The sequence below is a fragment of the Emys orbicularis genome, chromosome 1, assembly GCF_028017835.1.
Source record: "Emys orbicularis isolate rEmyOrb1 chromosome 1, rEmyOrb1.hap1, whole genome shotgun sequence".
NCBI classification, from domain to species: Eukaryota; Metazoa; Chordata; order Testudines; family Emydidae; genus Emys; species Emys orbicularis.
This window is the reverse complement of record NC_088683.1, coordinates 125,842,070-125,867,728: the sequence shown is the minus strand read 5'-3', so window position 1 is coordinate 125,867,728 and position 25,659 is coordinate 125,842,070. Positions and strand designations below refer to the sequence as shown.

General features: G+C 40.4%; 1 protein-coding gene across 3 annotated transcripts in view; it reads right to left on the bottom strand.

Annotated features, from left to right (window-relative positions):
* The window catches only part of SOX5 (SRY-box transcription factor 5), a 306,808-nt gene that overhangs the window by 149,455 nt on the left and 131,694 nt on the right, over positions 1-25,659 (bottom strand). For all 3 annotated transcript variants that reach the window (XM_065405070.1, XM_065405085.1, XM_065405079.1), the window contains exon 5: positions 23,735-23,803. In XM_065405070.1, coding sequence (XP_065261142.1) covers positions 23,735-23,803 — 69 coding nt within the window. The remainder of the gene's footprint in view (positions 1-23,734; positions 23,804-25,659) is intronic.

Below are 25,659 nucleotides of genomic sequence, written 5' to 3'. Positions count from 1 at the left end.
TTCTTACTAAACATCTGTTTAAGGCTTGTATGATCTACCTGTCAGCACTAGTGATCCATAAAGTGTTTGAACCTCCTGTCACAAACTTCAGTGCTGGTTTGATCAGAGGCTTTGTGCACACTAATCACCCCCTTTATCTTTTCTAATGTTGGGAGGAAAAAAAAAAAACACCTCAGCAAGGCTGTCTTCCGAACCTGACTGTAATTAATCTTTACATGGGGGGAACCTGCCTGGTTTGAAAAAGCAAGATCTGATGGGCTGCTGCTCTATTTTTGTAAGGGCCTCATTTCCCCTACCAGGCATCTTTACACTTAAGTGGTGCCCTTTACAAAACACGTTACCTATATCCCAGTGACAGTGAAACAACCTTCAAGATCATCTTCTGAATGAAACCACTGGTAACTCTGCTTAAGAGACCAATGGAAAGGATTCCTTAGAAACTCGTTTAAATGATTCTGTCTAACTGCCTGGGGGGAAAAGGTACCAGAATGAGAACCAGTCCACTTTTCATGTCCCTTATAAGCATCTTTCTTCACTAATAATCCCACTTCTACCTTTCTTTTGCTCAGTTGCACACAACCGTACTGAAAACTACAGGGGCTCCCTGGAGGGAATAGATAACGTCAGGTGTTTTTTTTTGGTTTTTAACTATTTGAAGTAACATTTTATTGCAACCACTGTTTGCTTTGCTTTCTATGGCTTAAGAGAAATTAATGCCTGCAATGATATAGAGCCTGATCCAAAGCCCACTAGAGTCAATAGGAATCTTTCCATTGACTTCAGTGGGCCTTGGATCAAGCCCACAGTGCAGAATGGGACCAATATTTTAAATTTAATGGTCTTTTCCAGAATACAATCCCTCTTGCTCCCTAGCTACTGACTCCATGCACTGGTAACAATTCAAAGACAACCGGGGGACAGTAAATAAAGAGCAAACAGAAGAGTATATAGCACTGTGAACATGGTTCAGACTCATCATCTTACACTGATATGGTAACTCTCATTGTAAAGAATGCCAAAAAGTTTTTTAAATGACACACGTACAGGAATCTTCTGTCACCTCTCTAAAACAGAGAGCTCCTTGGTGAGGGTGTGAACCATATTGCTTAACAGAAGAGGGGAAAAGGCAACACATTTTTTATGACAGTGGGGAGCTTTTTAAAAAAGGTTCAATAAGATCTTTAATATCTACACAGAGGACAGAACACTTAGTTTTTCATGCAAAAGACCCTCACCTGGTAAATAGCATGGTTCTCACTTTACCTGCATTGGAAGGGTACAAGTTTGGATTTCATAGCTGCTCTAAGGAATTAGGGAAGTCCATTTAAATCCAAACCTGGTGTTCAGGCTGCTAAATCACTCTCTCCATTACTATCATCATTTCTTGTTTGTGTATTGTGGTAAAGCCAATAGGCCCCAATCAGGATCAAAGGCAACCGCAGCCCACAAGAACTTACAAAACAATTTGAGGCAACATGACCCAGGTGAGTGTGACAAACAGTAGGATCAGAAAGGAGAGAGAGGGTAAAAGTAATAAATTCATGCCAATATATAGATTTGCTATGGTTCTTTCTGACTCCAACTAGACTTCATTGGTTTGCGGATTCCTTGCAGGTGTCACACCAGAGGTGGGTCTAAAGGGAAGATTTGAAGACGATGACAACCCAGACTAGCTCCAGCATGGCACTTTTTGCATGGATGGATAGCACGGAAAAACGCACATAAATGGTTATGGGAGAAGTGGACAAAGAAAGGGTCTAGCCTCGTAGAACAGAGGGATAGGAAATGATGTGCTGAGAATTGAGGGACAGATCTGAGAAGGCCCAGGAAGGAAAGGACAAAAATTCTATGTAGTAGAAAACAGGAAGCCAATATATGGACTGAATGAGGCAGGTGATGGAATGATCTGAACAGTGTTTGGTATGTTCTGGAGAGGAGCAATGTAGGTATCAGAGAGCAGCAAAGAAGAGGTTTCATTAGGCAAGACATGAGATGATAAGGAACTGGTCGAGGGTTTTAGCTGTGTGGATAGAAAAGGGAAAAAAGGAATTTAGAAATGTTAAAGGAAACAAAGTATAAGGATTTGGACACAGCCTGGATGTGGCAGGGTGAGAGCAAAGGAGGAGCCAATGATGCTTCTGCAGGATCTGAGCCTGAATAACAGGGAGGAAGATGGTGTTGTCAACAGTGATAAAGATTGGAGGGAGTGGAGAGGCTTTTGGAAGAAAGATAAGAAGTTCAGCTGAGGTTGGTGTCTCTGGCTAAGATTGAGGCTGTTTCAAATCTTAGCCAAAGATTAAGGCAGACAAATCACAGCTAATTGATCGTCTTTCGTACTTGATGATCACAGAGCAACACATTGGCACCCTACAATGAGACTTGTCAACAAAGTGTCTTATGGTGCATCTAAATTTCACAAGGAAGACCTTATGTCACTAGCCTGATAAACTTTATAAGGTCAAATATTGCTTTGATCACACAGCGAGGACAGGATTAAACTGGTATTTTATCCAGTACACAATCCCATTTGGTTTAAACCTAAATCTCATTGAGTAATTAAGGATCCAGAGGGTCTGAGACTCTGCAGAGGATGTAATATTCTGTAAACAATATCTTGGGATACAGATAGGATTAAACATTAATTTAATTACATTTAAAAAAAATCTTAATCTTCCTATATGTCTCAAGAAAGAAAGGGAAGTAATGTAAAATAGTTCAGATCTGGATTACAATGAAATGGAACAAAAGCAACATTCATTCATTTAAATTTGGCCACCAGCACCCCTTCACAAGGGGGATTTTGTTTGCTGAGGTATGGAATAGAAGGCCAATTGGATTCTACAGGAGCAGTGCTGCCAAGGTAGGGATCAATACTCCACAGGATTCACTGGATTATGAAGTTATAGCCCCTTGCCCCTTCTGTAGCCCCCATATTCTCCAACCCTATTGTGAATGGAAGTAAACTCTACAAGGTGACAGGCTGGTATCATGTTTAAGAAAGATGTGAACTAATAAAATGGTTTTGTTCTACCATTACAAAAATAGTACCAGAAGAGAAAGTGAAATGGATGAGGCTTGAAAATTCTGCCCTAGCCATGAGATCTATGCAAGTAAAATAGGTAGAGAAAATACCTGAATATTCTAGGGGGTAAGCTGCATCACAAATGATTCACTGGAACAAATGTTTAGTACCCAAACTCTAGCCCAGTATAAACAAATTGTATTATGCTGATGGCACACTATCTTGGTAGCAGTGGCGATCGCAGTAGTGTGGACACATCTCCAAAGTAGTGTGAAAGGTTACGTTTGGGGAAGCATCTAAGCCTTAGCCATAACTTATTGTTTTGTAAACTGGGCTGGGAGCTTTGTTGGGATCAGGGTTTCTTGGGCCCAACTAGAAAAGAAACAGACTCTCACCCAGTATTTCTACTGAACCCCAAAAGTCCTATTCTCCTGCAATAGGATATGAGGAATGCCAACTAAAGTCAACTCATGTACTCAGATGGCATAACTGGACTCCAGAAATGCAGAGATGTGTGATGAAAAAAATCAACAAACTTTAAACAACCCTACAAAAAATTTGGGGTAAAAGTCTAGATCACTTATTTTATTTGAATTCATTCTCCCATCCCTAAGGCCCAAGTTGACACCTACTGAAGTCAATGGATTTTTTTTCTTTATGTTTTCTTCAGCGGTTACTGCCTCAGGACCCCGGTATCTAGGATTCCACAATTGTGATGCTCCAAGGGGTTGGTGCCTCAATCATTGTTCCCTTTCTGAACCAGGTAGTTTTAATTTAATGTATTTTAAATGGTACTATTTTGATGTTTTATCAGGTTCATTCTCCTAAATTAATGAAAATATAATGTCATCAAGTAAGGAACACATGCGGCATAAACTTTGTGCTATGTACTTTGCCTGAGATACTCCTGGAAGTATTTTAGCTAGACTTGCAAAGCTAGAGCATGGAGATAGACTTGCCCTACCTCGATGGGCACACACATTCACATTTTCATAGGAGATTGGGATAACTGTAGCAAACACTGAGTGGGGGGAAAAAAGATGGAGCCCTCTACACTACCCCATAAATCAAACACTATGACAGGATTAAGAGTGCGATAATTTTATGACCAATAACATTTGTGATTAGGTAAAATGAGAATAATAAAATCTCATAATTCATGGGGTGACGGGATCATTGCAGAAGTCGGGGAGAATCCCCCCTTTCACCTGCAAAGTACATAACTGAATAAATGCCCATCTACATTATTTTTCCCACACACACACCTTCTAAAGCATCACATACTGGCCATGAAGGCAGAATATCGGCCTTGCTGAAGCAATCATCTGATCCCGTATGGCAAATATTGTGTTCTACCTGTACAAGAAACACATGAAACAGATACGGAGACTGAAGAGTAAAAAGTATGGCGCCACTGTCACATACTGTGTCAGTCTCAATAACCATTCCATACAGCTGGAATAGGATTATTCGGTTTTTTTATTTTATTATTTTATTTATTTATTGCCTTTCAACAGCTTAACTTCAAATAGGTGCTTAATTAACTCAGAGTGGCAGTCTCAATGTTTAGCCTGAAGCAGACTGACAAAAAAAATATCTACATATTGCATTTGCAGATTTAGAGCATCAGGCATGAGAAGGAGCTGTTAATTGCACAATGGAGAGAATTCTTATATCTCTCTCTCTCTCACACACACACACACACACACACACACACACACACACACACACACACACACACACACACACACACACACACACAAAGATGGAACTCCCAACACAGTGAAGTTTCTCTTACAGGGAAAACTTTGTGCATGTGTAAACAGCTCAAGGAACAGAAAATGAGGGTGGGGAAGGTGAATCCCAGTCTACTGTTTACACTAAATAGCATTCTAGCTGATATGGAAGAACTTCCAGTGAAACACGGAGCTTTTTCTTAAAGATTTTCTTAAAGAAGAGTATACAAAAAAAAAAAAAAAAAAAGAGGGGTGGAGAGGGAGATAAGGAAGCCAAAGCTAGAAAACTCTCTTTTTTGAAAAACCAGACACCATTTTGTTTAATTTAGGATTAGTAGGATTATCAAATTTTAAACAGTAAACCAAGACATCTTCATATTGTCATTAGAGGGAAGAAGGGTTTGACAGCTGGTGAAGGGAAGCTTGGGAACTAATCACAAGGGAGGGGGCAACAACATGTGAAAATCTGGAACATCCAAACTCTAGTACCTGCCACCATAGCTGGGCCTCCAGCAGTTCACTTTGGTTCTTGGGAATCTATGATGGGGTTGCAGACTACAAGGAGAGCAAGTGGTTTGCTAGCTAGTCAATTATATTGAATCTAGGAGACAATCAGCCTGTGTATCTCCTCAAAACAGGGACATTCGTGGAAAACAGGAATACACAATCATCCTTAACACTGGATGGTGCTTTTTGGTAAGTGCAAAAATCATTTTTGTAAGCTTTTACTCAAAGCCCTGGTAATATAACAACTCACCTCCCTTTTTATTTTATTACATAAAAATATATCACACTGTGACTGTTTTAATCAGCAAATAAACCAAGTGCCCAGCACCTGTCCTGGCTTTTATTATCACACAATAATCCTACTTTATTTTCTATCCTAAAACATCAGCAGCTATCCCGTAGGTGACCATGTGTTTGTGCCACCCCTACTGTTGCCTGTGCGGTTTCATTATTAACAAACTATTAAATGAAAAACAGAAGAAGAAAGGGGGCAGGGGGAGAGGCAGGCCTGAGGCACAGCCACTTGTGTTTTTAAGACGAACAAGCACCAAGCTTACATAACCAGAGCATTAAGTTTTTCATGAAAGTAGGTAAGTATCCAGAACTGAATAGAAACAGCCTCAATGAATGAGCCCCTCTGAGTTGGAGCAGATCAATCTAGATGAACAACGTGAGCAGGCTTCCCACTGACATTCAGCACAGCTTAACACAGCCAGAACTGAATAAAAGCTGAGCAGTGGTCAAGGTGAGGAGAGGGTAGGGGGATAATGAATTAAATGTGGCTTGCCATGAGATTATTTCAGACTTTTTTTTTTTCATGGAGTCAAAGGGACACTCAAGATGAAACAAATGCATACATTAAAAAGTTCCTAACCTGTTTTACAATAATAATAAAATACAGATTATTATTAGACCAAGAATATGTAACTATAGGGCCAATTCCTACTTTCACTTAAACTAGTGTGAATCAAGAACAGAATTTGGCCATTTATCTATTTTTCATCACTTAAGGTGGTTGTTTACTTTTTACTCAGCTTGGACAGATTGGGTCAAATTTTCTGCAGATGTAACTCTAGTTACTTCAACGAAGTTATGCCAGTGGAGATTTTGATCCTTAACCTAGACGGGGTCAGATTCACCATCAATTTATTGTTTGCTTCTTTTCTTAGTTTTCCTACTGTAGCATAATTATTTTGTGGTTTGGTTTCTAACATGGTGAAGGGGGACGTTAAAGTTAATGTGCAATAATCAAAATATATAAAATCACAGAAGGCCTGATTCTCCACCGCTTTGCATCTTGTATCATCATTTATACCTGTGAAAGCGTATTCAAAGTGCTACTAAATCAGAGGAGTAGAATTTCACACTCATTTTGCATAGGCATAAACAATCACACCAGATGTAAGGCAGCTGAGAATCAGATCCAGTAACTTTGGGTTGGGGAATGGTGAAAAGCAAAGTTTGTGTGTGCACATGGGATGACATTTGAATTGTAAGATTCACTATAGGGTTTTGGCATCTCTTTACCACTGCTTAATGGAAAGAAAGGAAATTCATGTAGCGCCTCTGAGATATGTAAAACACAAAGAACTGAGCATTGTGGGAAATCTATATTGCTGAAGACAAATCAAGAGTTCAAGAAAGTGTCCTTTACGTAGGCATTTCAGTTTCCTTCTGAAGCAATAAGAACCTTAGAGATAAGGACCAAACTTCCTACTCTAATCTTTATTTCTAGAAAAAGGGATTGCGCAAATAGGCTCAACATCTTAAGACCCACTTTTCCCAGGGACAGGATAGAATTAGATCTGAGTAGGTTTATCTCAATCAAACTAGGATAGTTGTTAAAAAAAATCCATATTTTAACCAGCAAAGTTTAATCCCTTCTTTTCCTGCGAAAACTCAGATAAATTTGATTTTGCGCCTCTCACTGTCTCCGTTTTCCAGGTATTATGTCACTGCACATTAGACTGTGTCAACACACCGTGACTTTGCCACCCCAATGCAAAACCTCGCAAAACATGGAGCCTGCAGATAATTTCGGAGTGCTTTTTTTTTTCTTTTTAATATAACTAGGTATTTATCCTTCCATGTTTTTGACATTTCCCCTGAGTCCCAAAATGAAGAAAATCAGTCTTTCAAATGCAAAGCCTTCTTAAAGCGCACAGTTGAGAAGCTCATTTCTGGGCAGGTGGGTTTCATATGTCTTTCATGAAGCATCCCTCGCTTGCCAAATCCAAGAGTAGTGATGACAAGCTTCCAACGGAGCTTCCCTCACCTCCCTCGACTTTGATGGAAAGAAGGCTCATTGCAAGGTGATATGGGGCATTCCTGAGGGAACAGGGACACGATGTAAGGAAGAAAAATGGGTGAGAAGCATCTCAGAGAATTCTCCTTATCTTCTCTTTAAAAACCTGCTCGCGAACTGAGTTTGCATGATGTTACAATATGGCTGCATTTAAAACAACTTTCTTTCTTTAAGTTTATTTTTTTGTATTTATTTGTGCTTGGATTAGGTTCCTTAAAAAGTATATGGATTTCACATGAGGAAGGAGTTGTGGGGAGCATATTAAATTGCTGAATTCTTCTGGCCTGATTATTCCTTGTCCTGCTCCTTGTTTAATCATTGACCCCAGTGCAAAGTGGATGTAAAATGATACCATTGTGATCTGGTAACAGTGCACACTAGTTTGAGGAAATGAAGAATTGGGCCCTAGGCATCCTAAAAACACAGGTATTTGGCACAGAAAATCCAGTAAAAAAATCTGATTATTTGCATCATATAGTGTCTGTCTATGGCGGTGGCTACACTAGACTTTTTTTTTTTCTTAAAATTTCCCACAAATGCTGTCACTGTTGCAAGGCTAGATGATATGGTGGTTAAAATGTCAGTGACCAGTCTCTATTAGCTCTCCCATCGCTGCTACTACCACTCAACTTGAACCAGGGGGTTGTTTTGAAGGAAAAAATGCATAGCGTAGGCACAGCCTTAAGACACTGACATTGCAGCTGGCATTAGGAAAATCTGGCGGGTGACCAAATCAATTGAAGAGCTGTAAGCAGAAATGAAGTGGCCATCACTGAAAAGACACAACTTTCAGACTGAAAACTTTTCCGTACATTAGTTCACTGGATACCTACTTGCCCTGGTTGTGACACAAATCGTGCAAGCTGCACCAGTGCAATGTGTTCACAGTGCAGCATGTCCACATGCAGCACTCTCTGCAAGTGTTGCAGAGTCTGTGGATTGTTGCACCTCTATCCCACTACATCTGGCACAGTTCCCTGGATATGCATCACATCTATGGTGTCTATTGTACATTTGCACCTGGTCATATTTTGGGGTTTTTCCAATGGAAGCTTTGCATGAGGAGTAGTGCATGAGATGTATAGACTATTCCACAAGTCACCAACTTTACCACAAGATGCTGCTAGATCAGCTCTGGGCCAGGCTACCCGCACTCTACTAAAGTGCTGCCACCTTTCTGCCTTTCTCCTCTAGCTTTCTTAAAATCAAAAGGGACAATCAGATGACACTGGTGACTATGAAGACCCCACTTTAAACAAAAACTAAACCAAGACGACTAAAAGCTATGTAATTTAGTGACAAGATGTGCAGATTCTAACCTACTCATGTCCACTGTCTAGAGAGTCCAAAGATGCCTGCCAGCTGAATCACAATCCCCTAAAGAACATCTGTTCTTCCAAAGGTGACATTTCAGTACCAGAAAATTTAGTTTGCTGGCACTGAGCCACTCCCAGCACTGAGCCACTCCCAGCAACAGTAAGTCAGTGGTGGGTATTATCAACAGGACTATCTGGAATACATGATGAAGCAAAATACTTGCCTTGCTTATAAAGTAGTGGACTGTCACCTGCTTTCTGGACTGTTTTCCTAATTTGTAGAGAGGTTTCTGCTTCATTTCCCTCTCTAGTAAGTACACAATTGCCACAAAGATTGGCCAGATCCCCCTGAGATAGTTCTCTCAGCAATCTGACAATGGTATTTGTGGAGAAAGCAACCAACAATATTGATAAAGTGAATTATTTCTGTAGGAGCACTTTGCCCTTTTTCAATCTGCTCTCAGGGCTCTACCCGGGTTCTGAAGGCGTGCAGTACCAGAAAGCTTAGAGGGAATCAAGTATAGAGGGAAAGGGAGAGAAAGAGACGAAACACACACAGAGAGAAAGAGACTACAGCAGTGAAGGCAAAGAGATTGAGGGCAGTTGGGCACATACAGATTACATGTGCAATTCATATAAAGGCAATGGCATTTTTATCACAAAGAAGAGTTTGATTAAAGTCTCAAGGGATCAACCACAGAGGAAGCCCTTGCCTTGCTGCCTTAGCTGCGTGAAAGAAACACCTGTTATGCACAACAACAACAAAAGAAAAACAAACAATAGGTATAGAAAAGAGGCCATGGTTCAAACAATAGGAACTGGAGAGGCAACGCTCTCTCTAAATGAGGGGCTAGAATCCTATCAAATCAACAGCTGAGGAAAACCACAATTCGTTATACTTGAGGGGAAACATAAGAGATTATATGATGGCAATAAATACAATATAAATATCTGTGCTTGTTAAAAGTATGAATTTCCTGGGCACCAGAAAGGACAGGAATCTCCTAAGATATCCCTAAGTGGCAGAACAAACTTGCTGGAGCCTAGCTTCAGGGAAAAAGATCATTTGTTTTACAAAGAATACAATGGACAATTTTTCCTCCCATGGGAACCTTTGCAAGAGTTTGTGCTGAAAGCATACTGTGTCCAAATGACCATCACAAAAGACATGCAGAAGGCAAGCTTCTGATTCCAACAAATCATGACATCTACATGCGTGACGCAGCATTATATGTAGTGTGATGGCTTTTCCTCATTCTTCTCTTTGAATATAGGTTTCAATATTATTACTGTAGGATACAGCATTTTATTTTATGTCAGTAGACTACCTATCGCATGAATCTCTCTGACGTTCTGATTCTACTGAACAGACATAACTCAAAGCTACCAAAACAAAAAAGATAAAGGTAAACAGGTTTAAGTAAGGTTGTGCACCTTGACAGGAGGTCTCATCTAAAAAGAAAACTGATCACTCAGGAAACTGGACTCTTGAAAAATGCCCCAAGAAATAAGTCTTCAATGCCAATTCATTGAAGACCTTTGATCAGAGGAGAATGAAACAAATAGGGTGCACTTCTCAACTGTACACACGAGGGCCTATTTGGCATCCATACCTTTGCATTCTACTCTGAAGTCAAAGAACACATGGACCAATCAAATAATCAATAAGTTACCCCAGAGAGCCAAAGAACCTTCCTGTTAGTAACATCAAGTTCTGTTGCAAAATAGGCATGTTATTGAAGTGTAGAGCCATCAAAAATTAGGGAGGGGGAGGAAGAGAGAATCAGAAATTTTAATAAAAAAATCAAATTTGACAAAAATTGAATGTATATTATTTAACCATCTCTTTCTTTCAGTCCATGAACAAAAAAACCTGCTTCCATCACTAGTAAACACCATGGCTGGCACAACATCTTGAAGTGAACTAAGGAGTCTATCTATTTGCCAGTATTTCAGCTGAACAGGAATGCTCAGCTTAGCTGGAGAACTCATAAAGCTGAAGAATTCACAGTTAACATCAGCTGTAACTTGGTATCAATGACTTTTAGGCCCTAATTTAGGAAAGCATCCATATTCCAAGCATATCCTTAAGTCCCACTGAAGCACGTACCTAAAATTAAGCATGTCGTTTTTAAGTGCTTTTCCAAACCAGGGTCTTATAAATATATATGTACTATTATCCAGATAATGACTTGATTATTTTAAGGTAAGGCAAATATGTATACTCGGTTACATAAGGTATATGTGTGTTTAATTACTGCAGCCACTTAACCGTATGTTTATTTGTGCCCAAAAGACAAGTTTCACTTAAGGCAACTAGAAACAATCCTTAGTACAAAAGTGTTAAAAAAAAAAAATAATTAATGGAGATATCCTATCTCCTAGAACTGGAAGGGACCTTGAAAGGTCATTGAGTCCAGCCCCCTGCCTTCACTAGCAGGACCAAGTACTGATTTTGCCCCAGAACCCTAGGTGTCCCCCTCAAGGATTGAACTCACAACCTGGGGTTTAGCAGGCCAATACTCAAACCACTGAGCTATCCCTCCCCCCAAAGGCGTTGCACTCCCCATCGGGGAAATCGAACCCCGGTCTCCCGCATGACAGGTGGGGATACTCACCACAATACTAACAAGGAAGTGCACCTAGACCCTGAAACTCAGCACATGCAATGTGGAGAGGGATTGCATAAAAAGGAAATTGGAGTCAATATGCAGAGTAAAAGATAAAGTAGTATGCCAGGCAACACATAGTTTAAAGAGTTAAATAGTCTGATGCTATCTGCAGCTGTCAAAAGTGTAGAGAAAGTTACTGCTTGACTTACCGATTTGTGGATTAGAATCCTAGAGAGTCTACCTTTATTTCTGACATTGGTTAAAACATAGAGGTATCATAAACTAGAAGGAAAGGGTTAATCAATAAATTAGCTGTGGTTATACCTAATAGGTGAATTTCAGAAGAAATTAGAAAAGGAGTAGTAAACTCATTCAGAGTGAATATTATCCTAAGGGGAGTTGGTACAGACCCTTATATTTAGGTTATCTAACACTCTCCATTATAAAGAATCTTGGGTTCATTTTTTGAGGAACTGTAAGTGCTTGATATGCAACTTAAAATAATTTTAATGTCATTTATATATCATAGCTTGATTAAAAATGAATTTTTGTTCAAGTTGACTTTGAATTGACATTTAATAAGAAAGTAATTTTTTAAATGATTGAATTTCCATCTTCAGAGATAATTTTGATAGCTGTTATTGAAAGTTATTACTACTATTGACATAAGCTTTATTGACCTACACAGCATCCAGTTCCAGACAAAAGCTGCCTTGCCAGAATAGAGTTAAGTACACTTTGTAATAATAGTTTGATTACTATGTATTACATATATTGAATTCAATTTTTTTGATAAACTTTGAACATTGCAAGTTAAATTTACCCCCAATCAATTCTTGTTATTACGTATCATAACAATCTTTATTTTATTTTCTGTTACTTTATTATGTTTATTGTTGAATTTTATTTTTAATTAAATTAAACTTGTAAGCACAGGAATATCAGTCTACTTATTTAGTACACACAACACAGATTTCTAACTAATTTGAGGTTATGTCTACACTGCGCACGTTTTAGTGACTCAGCTGTGCTGCTAAAAAGTGCGCAGTGTAGCCGCTCTTTCTCGATAGGCGAGATCTCTTCCGCCGACAAAAAAATTCCACCCCCAGCAAGCGGCGATAGCTTTCTCGGCAGGAGAGCTCTCCCACCGACAAAGAGCTGTTCACACTGACACTTTTCATCGGTAAAACTTTTGTCATTCGTGGGGGGAGGTGTTTTTTCACACTCCTGAACGACAAAAGTTTTACCTACAAAAGTCCAGTGTAGACAAAGCCTTAGAAAAACATCTGGAATGGTAAATTACAATTATTTACCCATTGAGGTGTGCATGCACATGGGTATCTCACACTGAAGTTGAATTCTCCCTTTGTGGCATGAATCTGCACTAAACAATGTAAAAATAAAATAAACTAGAAGCACACTAGCAAGATATTTCATTCCATAATTTGTTCTCCGGCTCATCCCTTGATTTCTGGACAGAGCTCACAGCTTCCTTCCATCTCTTCAATTTCAAAGTCAGAACTAACACAAACTGTCCTGTCTGGTCGCTGTCAACCAAGCCATTAAACCACTGTATTTGTTGTTGTTGTTGTTATAAATACCACGTTGAAGGAATTCCTCTATTGCTTTAAGATACGCTGGGCAACAATATGCAACAATATGCTGATGCACCACTAGCAAGAGAACACCAGAGATAAAGTAGTGTCCATCAGTCTCCCTGCAGCCTATATCCCTACCACCTTAGTGGTGATCGCATCATGTCTCAAATTACGCAGGATTGGGCACAGTCAATCTTTGAATGAGAGATGTCTAAGGAGACTTGAGGGTGACACAGACAGTGATACTGATGATTCAGTAGGTGTTACCATACTCTTCCCTATGAGTCATTACTGATCCACAGCACCACCAGAGTGTTCAGGGTAAAGTGCTGTCTTGGATGAGCTGTCAAAATGAAGTCATGACCATTTAACATTGTTGAAAAGTCCATGAGTCACCAGCCCTGCAGAGGGTTAGACGACACAGAGCTTACAATGGTGGTGACTGTCTACCAGCGTTGCAAATTTTTCCCCTCAAGCTCTTGACATGGTATGAATGTGTGTAATGTTGCTGGCAGGAAAGGGGAGAATGGGTTTTTAACCACTTTTATTGTGTTGGATGGTGAAACATTTGTTAAGCAGCTCCATTTTAAAAATGGAATAAATATTTAAAATTAGATACCTGGTGGAGTTTGCCAAAAAAGCTCAGCTTTGGTGGCTTGCTCCCACTGAAGTAGAGCAGGACCCCTCCCCCACCCCCCCGTTGCCTTCAGTGGGAAGTCAGGCCAAAGCAGAGGGATTTTGAAACTCCCATCCACAATATTTTTCGCCATTCTCCTTTGTAAATCATTGTTGTCATGTGCCAATCAATAGCTGCCATGCTGCATCCCAGAAATGGCTTCAATTCTTTGACTGACACAGTGGTTCCTAAGTGAGCATAACGGACCAAATTATATTCTAAATCAATGCATTATCCTCCTTCAAAACCCTCCATAAAACTCTCCCCTTTTACTGTGAGGCCTACGAAAACCTTGACAACAGGTAAGCTGTTGGTGTGCTGAGATCACTGCCTATCAGGCTGACAGTATTGTCTCATTGTTCTCCCTTTCTCTGGCTGTATCTATTGTCTCTTGTCTTATACACTGTACATTCTCTAGGGCAGGGACGGTCTTTTTGTTCTGTATTTGTACAATGTCTAGCGCAATGGGATTCCGGTCCCCAATGGGGACTCCTAGGTGCTACAAGAAATACAAATTGGTAAATAACAACATTAATAATAATAATGCCGTGCTGTCCCAGCACATCGCATTTAGTCATTCAATACTATTGCATGGGGTGTAAATCATGACAGGATTTAGCTCATAGTTTTGTGACACTCTTTGGGGTTATTTGGGATGGAAGGTGCTATATAAACTGTAAATATCATCAAGCATTGCTTGGCCTACAAGGGTGAAATTCCACAATTTGAAGAAATCGCTATAGAGATCTGTGGTTATGAATTTTCAAATTTAGGCAGCTTAGAGAGGTAAGACCCAACAGCAAATGCTCTCAAATTATGTAGCTAGCTGAGTCATTTTACAACTTGTGACCCTTATAATGATGTTCTCTTTTTCAGAATCTATGCGATGCCACACAGTGATTTGTCTGTTAAATTGAATCTTTGCCTCTAGATAGAAAGATAGATAGATAGAAAGTTTATTTTGAAATGTCTTCTAGTGCCTCCGAGTCTGACTGATGTGAGATGTTATTTTGAACATGCCAAAGCATCTGAACGGCTCCAGTCTTTTCTTTTCAGTGTGCATTCCTTGATAAGTGGCAAAGCTTCCCACTTATCAGTCACTCAAAGTGACTGTGGCTGTCAGTTGTGTACAAAGCGCAATCAGTTTGGAAGCAGAGACACCAGCATTTTTCTTCTCAGCTTGAAGCAAACACATTTTGACTGCTAGTCATTCAATTTTAAAGCATCTTCAATTAGGGGCGGAAGAAGATATAAAGAAAACACATCCTAAACACCTCCGCCAACCAGCAGTAAAAATTTTATTCTCTCTCCACTTACCTTACTGCAGCCGCTGCCGCCGCCTTTTTTGGCTGCACAACAAAACTGCTCATGACTACACATTCACCATATGGGTGAGATTGGGACCCTGCAGTGTACTAAAGTTCTCGTTCCTATGAGAGTTAAATGGGCAACACCACTTTCTTTCTCCCTCTTGTACCTTTGCTCCTCGCAGTGCATTCACATACACAGACACACACTGATTGTAACCAAAAACATTAGAAATTTTTCAAACTCTCTGCAGCCAATGATGAAACCAGTTACAAAAGCCAATGGAATACTGAGTAGGAATGGGAGAAGGAAAGGGAGGCCAGGCAGACAATAGCAGCTGGGGAAAGAGGCCTGGCAGGGAGATAGCTTAGTAATGTGGAAGGCAGGGATGCTGGAAGCAGGGGTACTGAGGACGGTAGCCGAAGAGGATGTGGCACGATCGAGACAAACTACGAAATTGGAGACAGAATCTGGAAGAGAAGCTAGAAAGACAGGGCACTGAAAACAGAAGACCTGGTTGGCAACCTCAGTTGAAAGACCCAGGACTGAGGCCTTTTTTCATAGTTTTGGCAGCTCTGGTGATTGTACTGTGAGTCTCATGGTATTCAGTGTTTTTCTTATAGCCATAGGTTCTGGAACCATGATTTGTTTTTGATTTTTTTTTAAAGTAAGCTTCTAACCCTCATGGTTGTGGGGAAAAGCTGGAAACTGTGATACTTAAAGCCTCCAACATCAGAAGGCAAATAAAAGGAAGTTAAATTTTTAAAATGCCATGATTTTAAAGCCAATCCCATGAGTTTTTGGGACCTGCTTCTTGATTCTTGAATGCTTAGGTTGGAAATATTAGAAAAAGCACCAATTCAGCAGTTAGAGTCAGCAGTGGGGCAGCTACACTAAGTGTAGACAAAGACAAGCCAGGGTTTGTACTGACTGACCTAATCATGATTTAACCCTAAAACCTCAACTAGTACAACTGAACCCCAGCTTTCCTTTGAATGCGCTTAGACTCAGCACTCGTACAGCTACACTGATTGCTGAAGTTTGGCTATATCCTGAGTGTAGACGAGCCTGACAGTGAACTACTCTCTCGCTTCTAGAAGAGATCTCTGTGGCTTTGACTGATGGAAGGTTGCTCTGTAAATAAACAGATTGCCCATTTGGCATCTTTCACTAGCACTGAATTAACTTTTATAATAATGGAGGAGCTGCAGACCCAGAGATTGTCTATGGTAAATGCATCACTCTCTTCAGCAAAGCACACACGTTACTTGCTGTACATGTGATGACATAAGGAAAAGATTAATTCACTCAGAGCCTAGACTCTGACTTCTAGCTTAGATTTTTGTTCACTCCTCCCTTTCCGCATCTTGACCCTTTCCTCCTCTCTCTCTTTCTCTTTTTAAATAATTGAGGTTCCCAAGGGTTTTTCTGCAAGTCCTATTATGATAACTGAGAGGACATCAGCTGCAGAGCCTCTGTGAGAAACAATTGAATAGCTGCTTTGCCAGCAACCTCAGTTGTTTGGGAAAAGGTTGCAAAGTCATGGGAAAGGCTGCAATGCGACTTCTTCATGGGCCTGTCTCAGTGAATCCAGTAGGCCCATGTTTACAAGATGCAGGAAAACAGCTGCTCATGACACATGATGAAACTGGACACAAGATCCCCAGTCTATGAGCCCACTGGGTTTGACTGCAATTTCAGCTAGCAGAGAGACCTGGACTCTTGAAGGCATATTCGCAATGGAGAAAAACAAAACAAAAACAAATTGGCTCAATGGACTGAACCAGCTCTGAAAGCATTTTGCCGAATAGGGAGGAAGAAGGGTGGGAACAAACCTCCCACTTATATCAATGACAACCTTTCCATTGTCTTCAATGGGAGCTGGATCAGGCCCTTAGTTTGATGTCTTGGTTGACGAGGGCAACATTCTGTCCCTATTTCTCACTCATGTGTGTGGAGGTCCCCTAAATACAGAGGAATTAGCATCATTCCACTTTACAGGGGGCGGCAAGCTGCAAAGAGGTCATGGGACTGTGGAGCACTGCTCTGAGGTCACTCCTTCCTCAGGAATTCAGAAATGGAGTCCTGGGGCAGGGACAGCATATAACCAGATTGAATCACTTTTACCCCTTAAAAATTCCCTGTGCAAAGCAGAGTTGCAACCACATTAAAAAAAAGAAAAAGTTGAGAGTGGGCTAAGAGTGAAACTTCACCAGTCCTGAGGCTGCCCTGAAGCAGACATCAACAGGATAGTAAAGAACTGAGAGGAGACATCACCATCATCCCCAGCAGTGGCTGCACCTATGGCACAAAGCCTCTTTGCTCACAGGATTGATCCCTTGTGGTACACTGCTGATGTTTGCCTTCCAACTGAGCACAGAATCTGAGGAAGGCTGAGCTGTGCCGGAAGTAAAATTTAAAGTGCAAGTTTGTTGGGGCAGGGGACATTTCCTTACGCTGCCACGTAAATTGACAGTGCTATATACAGTTTCTGTTCTATAACAAGCAACAACTGCCTCCAAACTGCCTACATTTTATTTGAAACATTATAGCAAACTAATCAAAATCTCATTGTTTTACTTAAAAGAAATACAGAGAGAGAATTGTTACATACAAACAGTATGAAATATTAGGGCTAAAGATCATTCTGTAAACTCTGGATAACAGATACTTGCTCAACTGAGCAGTTAAACAAACAAAATACCCAAATGCCAACAAACAAAAATTACTTACCCAAATTAACATCTGTGTGGCAAATCACGACACATAAAGCATTCTGAAATCAGTTTGCTTTTATATTCTTATGGAAAGGTAGAATCAGTCCATTGTCTTTTCTTGTTTGGACTGTTTTAATGACAACTCTGTGACATTTCTAACCTATGTGTTTTCAAAATTCTGTGTGGCAGAGAAAGCTAAAACACCCCTGAACTCCCTCCACTCTCCCTGCAAAAAAATTATAGCTAGATTTTTTAATAGGGCTGGCCAGAAATCAGATATCCATCCTGCCGGAAATTCCAAGTGTTCAAGATTTTGAAACCTCAAACCTCAGAATTTCCCCATGAATGGGAATATTTTGATTTGGGAACATATCAGTATTGCTGCCGCCTGTCCCAGATCTCCCTGTCTGCCAGTGCTGCTCCTGGGGCGGGGTGGGGGGGGATGGAAATCCCTTGACTAATGACAGGCGGGGAGGAATCCCTGGGCTGATGATGGGAGGGCAGCCAGGAAGCTGGGTGTGTGTGGATCCTCAGGAATCCATCCTGGACAGCCCCTCAGGCTGTCTTCTGTGGGGGGGAGAGTATGGGAAACTTCAGCTCCCAAGCTCACTGCCAGGCAAGCTGCCAACGACCAGGATTCCCAGAAGCCTTGGGAGCCCTGGCTCCATGACAGCCCGCCAGCTGGTGCCAGTAGGTGTTCTGTGGCTGCATGGAGGAGCTGGTGGAGGTGAGGATGAGGGTTTCTCCCTAGCATGGCTGTGAAGGACAAGGGCAGAATCTAGCCCAATATTTGAAGGTCCAACAGAGCAGTACTCCTCAGCTTGCTCTTGCAGCTACAGTCAGCTAAGGAACTGTTCTGAAAAACAAGCTGGCATTATCAGGGCTGCTCACGCAAAATGAGAGTTACAAAAAAATAGTAGCAGCTCCACTGGAAGAGCAGGTCCAGGGAGAGCAGGGCAGGATGAACTGAATACTTGGGCAAATGGAAATCAGTAAGAAAAATACCTTTTCATTTTCACGTCTCTAAAATGGCATTAAAACACATGGAGAATAAATATAAAGCCCCTTACAAATTAGTACCCTGCAAAGCAGATAAAAATGATGATATCCATTTCTCCAAAGCATAAATTGCAGTACAGGTGGCCTTCAACTGAGGTCATACACAGAGTCCTGGCCTTAGTCTACACACAAAGTTGCACTAGTTTAACATTAAACTTTTATTTAAATCCCGCCAACTCATATATGCAGACAAACCCATATTCCTGTTCTAATGAACATTCCCTCTCTGTGTAACCAGAGGGGATGTGTATTTTCAGTTGGATACCCATGCGACTGGTACATTCTTCTGTGCACAGGTGGTTATCATGTTTTTCTTCTGCATCACAGAAGTGGATACTTTAATTGAACTGTAGTTACACTGAGCATTTCCCGTCCTCCAAAGAGGCAATATACCTTGTAATCTATCCCTGCTTGTGTCTGCAAGTCTTGGTGTTTGTTTGGTAAGGGTAATGGGAGAGGGAAATGTTTCCAACTTAGCGCACTCGGAGAAAGGAGTCATAAATCAGCAGGTCAGTCAGGGTTTTTTTTTAACCTTAAGGTATTATGTTTTCAATACAATATTTCAATAGATTTTTTTGTGTGTGTAATAATTTATCTGGAATTACTACAACTCTAACAAGTTTAGAGAAATTTGGCTCAAGTAAATTGAATCCTTTGTCATAAATAGTTTGGGTTCATTGCTGCAGCCTAATCATTCAATTGTACATAAGTCAAATAGCAATCCCAACTTCGTAGGAACATTTCCATGTCAATAAACCTAAGGCAGTTTGTTTAAAAACTCTGGCCCTGTGAGACAGAAGCATGATAGACTAGTTAGGGCAGGGTCAAAAAGCCTGAACCACAGCCTCTGTGCACATTTGACTTTCATGTCACAACTTTATTCCACCAGCCTTAACCTGTTGTAAAACTCACTGACCATTTTGAGTAATCCATGCAGTGGAGTGACCAGGCCACTGTCTCCATTTCCTTATAATGAATAAGCTACTTTTTCCCTCTGGAATTGTTATTTCTCTATGCCACCAACTGTTCGTTTATTCCATGGAAAGAAAATATTTAGTTTTATTAGTAGTAGAATTTATATTTTTTTAAAACTTTATACCTGACCCGGCTGTTTCCACTGACTTCACTGGGAGCTGGATTGGGCCATGTTACTAGGGGTTAGAGTGACAGTTCTTTAGACGGACAGAAGCCAAGGAACTATCTCTAGAGGAATGAGATGTCTCCATGTCTCTTCAAACCTTGATCTCTGTGATGTAGCTGCCTAAAGAAGGGTGCCAGCTCGGATAGTGTTTTGTGTGAAGTAGGCACCCCGGGTAAATTCGTGCCCTCATTGACTTCAATAGGATCACGATTTAATCCATATCCCTAGACAATGGGTTGAGACAGGTCACCAACTCATTTCCTAAGCCAGCAACGAGTATCAGATAAGTAGTGAGTTGACTTTTATTTACTAGTGACTTAGGTCAGGGTTCAAGAGATGAAAGGCTCTATATCTCATTTTCAATCTGTGTTTTCCAGTACCCCGGTGAAGACATATTTCATTTTTACACTCTACACTTAAAAGAAACAGGGTCAAATTGTTATTAATTATTATTATTATTATTTGCAATTTACTCACTGTTTACAAAAACAACTTCCCCTCTTACTCTGGGCTCATAAATAGAAACTTAAAACTGAAATCTGGTTCCTCTCTCTCATCACTTGTCATGTTATGGTTTCTTGTATTGTTTTTCAGACTTTTGTAAAAGATGCAGCAATAAAGATTTAAAAAAAAAAAAATTTCTCCACCAACACAAAGAATTGCATGCACTTAACAAACAAACGGCATAAAGAAAAAACTATATAGGTCCAAGTTGGGCCTACCAATCTCAAGACTCTCTTTAACAAAGATTAGTGTCATTATAAGTTGTCTTATATGAGAAGTCTGGTACTTTGCCTGCCACCATTTATGAAAGGACTAAAGTGATAGGGCCAGTTATTCGGCTAATGTAAATCAGTGTAGCTCCACTGATTGTAGTGGAGTTATGCTGTTGTAAACCAGCTGAGGATCTGGCCCATAATTTTCTGCAACTGAGACTGAGGGATTACAGAGAGGTCTGGGCAGAGAAATCCTGATGCTGTTGAACAAACAGAACACTATAGCATCTACTTACCACAGTGATTTGAGATGCTTTATAAATTATTACATATCTAGCTACTCAGAGATTGTGCCATGGTTATAAACCCATGTAAACTTCAGATATTTCTTTACAAACAAGAGATTAAAACCTCAATTTATTACTCAAGCAAAAGTTTGGGCTCAAGCTGATTTTATTATTAAAAAACAGGAGTATGTGCAAGCTCACATGCACAACACACAAGAAAATTTTAAAAAAAAGAGATACAATAAGTAGTGTAAAGAGATATGTTTTTAATACTACAACAAAAAGGAAGCTGAGCTGGGTCCTGATCTAAACCCAATTGAGGGAACTGTTCCCACTGAGGGAACTAAGCATAGTGTCAGGTTGCAATGGTATCACCCCTATGAGTACTGCCTTTGCTCCTCAATTCAAACAGCCTGGGAGTTTGAATGTTTTATGTTTATAAGACCCCAGGCCCTCCCCTCTCCCTCGTGCAAACCCTTATTTAAAACTCCTTTTCACTGCCAAGTGGAGATGTCATTCTTCTGACAGGAAGATTTATAAATATATATTCCATTCCCATTTTAAATTTGCATTAAATTCAGGTTAAAACCAGTCCAAGAGTTTGTCATGGTACAGGAGAGATGATGTCTTGTCAGAACGTGTTAGCTACCACATTCTAACTAACATGTTCTAAGATTCTAGAATAGACAAGGCAATGTAGACTTTAACACATGCCAGTGGATTGAGTTGAAGCGTAAAGTGGTGGAGTCTAGCAAACACAATCTAACAACACACCTGTAGTCCAAGTCCAGAAAACCCTCTGATACCCACAGCCACAATAGCATGCCGTAAGAGAAGGAATTACAAATTCCACCTCTGCCCTTTTATTACCATATCCAATCACAGCTTTTCCCAGCTGTCCACTTTTCTCGCCTGACATACTCAAAAAGGAAAGATACCCTCCAATACCAGCAAAAATGCCATCCTACCTCCCTCATAAAATTTATAATACAACAACAGTCCCAAACATTTTGGCTTCATGCCAAATACAGAATATATACAGAATTTAGAGCCATGGGATATTGTGCTGTATTTTATATGGTCAACAACAGCATTCAGAAATAGGAAAGCAACTGGCCTCCTCAGAATGCCTCCTCAAAGAAGGCAGTCAGGCACCCACCACTCTCTGTCCATACGTCCCCAAAAATAAAGGTGAGAAGAAGAAACAAAGAACTGTGGAAATTAAGAAACAAACTTGACCAAAATGTTCAATCCTCCAAAACAGTGCAGGATTGATTTCAGTTTTAGATCAAAGATGACCAATGCCAGTGGTAGAGTTTGCTTTATATAAAGCAGTCTGCCCTTTCCTATTTGCCTCCCAACTTTTCAAAAGGAAGGTAAACTCAGTTTCCTTCTATTGTACTTCACCACCAGATTGCAATACCTAACTATCTTAGTCTAAATTTTCTTCTCCGTTCAACTCCACTATAGTCAACAGATTTACACTAATTTCACTAAGAGCATGATTTAAACTTTAATTCACAAGAAAACCCAGCATAATGTTAAATGATTTTTTTCTGGGTTCAGGTTGATATGCGACATCTTGAAATGATCGTGTGATGGAGCATAGCAATGCATTTATTAGGGGCCAAGGTATCCTCTGACTTACACACCATGCTACCTTATTGATTTTAGTGCGGCTGCCAATGGCTCATCTAAGAACTACACACAGCCCTGTATCTTACACACATTTTTAACAGTGCAAATCAGCTCATGCCACTCAAAACCAGTTGCTATGCAATGCTGAATATTAAAGATGGACCCGAGGCATAAAGACTGGATCTGGATCTAAACTTTCCTCAAAGTTCAAGGCTTTTTGGATCTAGGAGGCTGAATCATCTGATTATAGAAATCAGATCCAGCCACAAATGTCCAGTCCCAAAGTTTCTTCACATGTTGGGGTTTTTGGATCCATCTCTAGTAGCAAGTACAACCAATGATTTTAGGAACTAGATGATGTGCACTGGAACATCAGAGAGCAGGAACAAACTTTTTGCTTCTTAAATACAACATGATATTGACTCTCAGAGCATAAAATGTATACTACCATAGGAAGGAAGATGAAGAAACAAGATTAAATACTAAGCAATATCAGGTGAAAATGAAATATAATTACATCCATAACATTCTAGTGCAAGAGTTAGCAATCTTCTTCGGACGGAGCACGCACACAGCCACTTGTGACCTCACCTCCTCAGCTGCTCTCCAGAATCCTTTCGCTGGCTCCTGCTTCAAATGAGTCCCTTCTAGAATTATTAAATGCTTTAGGCTGTTCTCCTGATACCTAAGGGGAACTTGGCTGCAAAAAACTGGGCAAAACTGTTTCAGCAGAAGACTCAAGATAGAATTGGAGATCTGTAACTCCCCACCCAACAATTGCAAGAGACACTACAGACACTTTTGTGGGGCATGCGCCACAGGTTGAGAGCCACTGTTCCAAGGTCTGATCCTGCAAACCCTTACTCATGTGAATGGTGCTTCCAATATGTGTCAAGTTAATCACAAGTGTAAGGATTTGCTGAATCCCACCCTTAGTGCTTAATGGCAAGTAACGACCTTATCCATTTTCTTAAAATACAATACCAACATCTATCTGTACAGATTCTTACAAAGACTCTGGCTGTACTGAAGGGGGTTGGAAGAAAGAAGGGAAAAGTGAAAATTAGGAATTATAGGTAGGGTGATAATCTCTGACCTGGATCTGCTGCTGAAGAAGGTTAATTTTGTGTTGCTGCTGCAGGAGCTGCTGCTGTTGTCTTGCAATCTGTGGAGAAATTGCAAATGTAAAATTTGTACCATCACTCCTGGAATTGTTACATAGGAATTTCCCACCTTTCTTAGTTCTTGACACCACTCTGTTAAGCTAATGCCATTGTGGTGTGTGGGTGGCAGCAGCTTGATGTGCCACAGAGGCAGGAGGCTCACATTTGTGCATCATGATAGTGCCAGTTCATGAAAAAGTGAACCTCGGGGACAACACTGTCAGAACTGACGGGAGAGGGGGGATAGACTGATACATGAATGCCTTCTCATTAGCCATTTTATAGAATCGTATTGCCACTGGTCTTAAAGAATACTGCTTGTCTGCCCCTTTCTGTTGGTGGAAGAGCACTTGGGAGAAGACATCAAATAAGAGGAAGAGGAAAAAGAAGCAAAGAAGAGAATACCCAGTACTTCTATAGCATCTACTATTCAAGGATTTCCAAGAACTTTACAAATATGAAATGCAGGAGAAAGGCATAATCTACATTTTACTGATAGGGAAACAGAGGCAAAAAGAGATTGGTACTTGATTTTGGGCAATTCACTTAACCACTAAGTGCTTCAATGTCCAGAAAAGCCACGGACAGAAACCAGGGGCCAGATCCTCAGCTGGTGTAAGTCAGCATAGCTCCACTGTGTCTTCAGTGTACGTGTGCCAATTTATACCTGTTGAAGATCTGACCCCAAGTCTCCTGATTCAGTGTCTTGTGTATTTATCACAAGACCATCCTTCCCCCTCAACTGAGTAAGATGATTGTGAGACACATCCCATTTACAATTGATGAGAAGGTACAAAAAGAGTTCTGACTCAAAGATTATGTCTACAGTTCAGCCACAGGTGTGATTTGCAGCATATGCAGGTGTTACCCATGCTAGCTCTATTCTACCTAGCTTGCTAAAACTAGAAATGCAGTGCAAGCTTTAGCGTCAGCTGCACAAACAAGCATGTACCAAAGGAGGTCAGATGGGCTTGTACAGCCCACACTGAACTTGCACTGCCACATCCCCACTTCTATATTTATCAGGCTAGCTAGATAACAGCTAATGGAGCTATACAAGCTGCAAATCACACCCTTCGCTGCAGTGTAGACAGACCTACAGAGCTACAGAGCTGAGGAGGAATAAGCCGCTAAATTTAAAAAGCATCTTTTTGTTTAAATTCTACAAGAGTTTTATTTCAGAACAGCTCCATTCTTGTGAATTGCTAACAGAGCATTGCAAGCATTGTTGGGGGAGTATTCTTCCCCTGATGTAAGTCTCAACATTTATGGGAATAAAACCCACTTATTGAGGGGAGAACTGATGAGCTTCTCCCCCCAAATAAAGTTTTAATTTCTAGTAGCATTTATTAAACTAGTAGCATACAAAACTCCTATCTGTAGCTGATTTGATAGCCTGGGGAAAGAAAAAAGTTCTCTGTGTTTAGGGAGGCTCACTGTTAATGATTAAATAAATACTTTAGTTTATATTTTTTATAAAAATCAGTTTGTATATAATGCATGACTACAAGGATTTCTATCCTGTGGGACTGTTTTATTGCTCTTTTTTTTGCATTCTCGCTCTATTCTCCTTTTCTCTTTTGGACTATTCAGTGGTATTAAAACAATAGCGACCTCTACAGGTAAGGGTACAGGTCCTGATGGATGTCTTGCCACAAAGATCTTGCCAGTGATGCCTCTCCATCTATGTCTATGTACCAGCAACAATGTGAAAGGGCTACTCTAATTTAAGGGATGATTCATTTCTCCTGCTGTCCCTTAAAGAATTTCTTCTTCTGTGAGGGTTTTATGTTTAAGAGATGGAAATTCCACAGAACAGCTCAGCCACAATATGCAGCATTAAGGATGAGATTTTAAC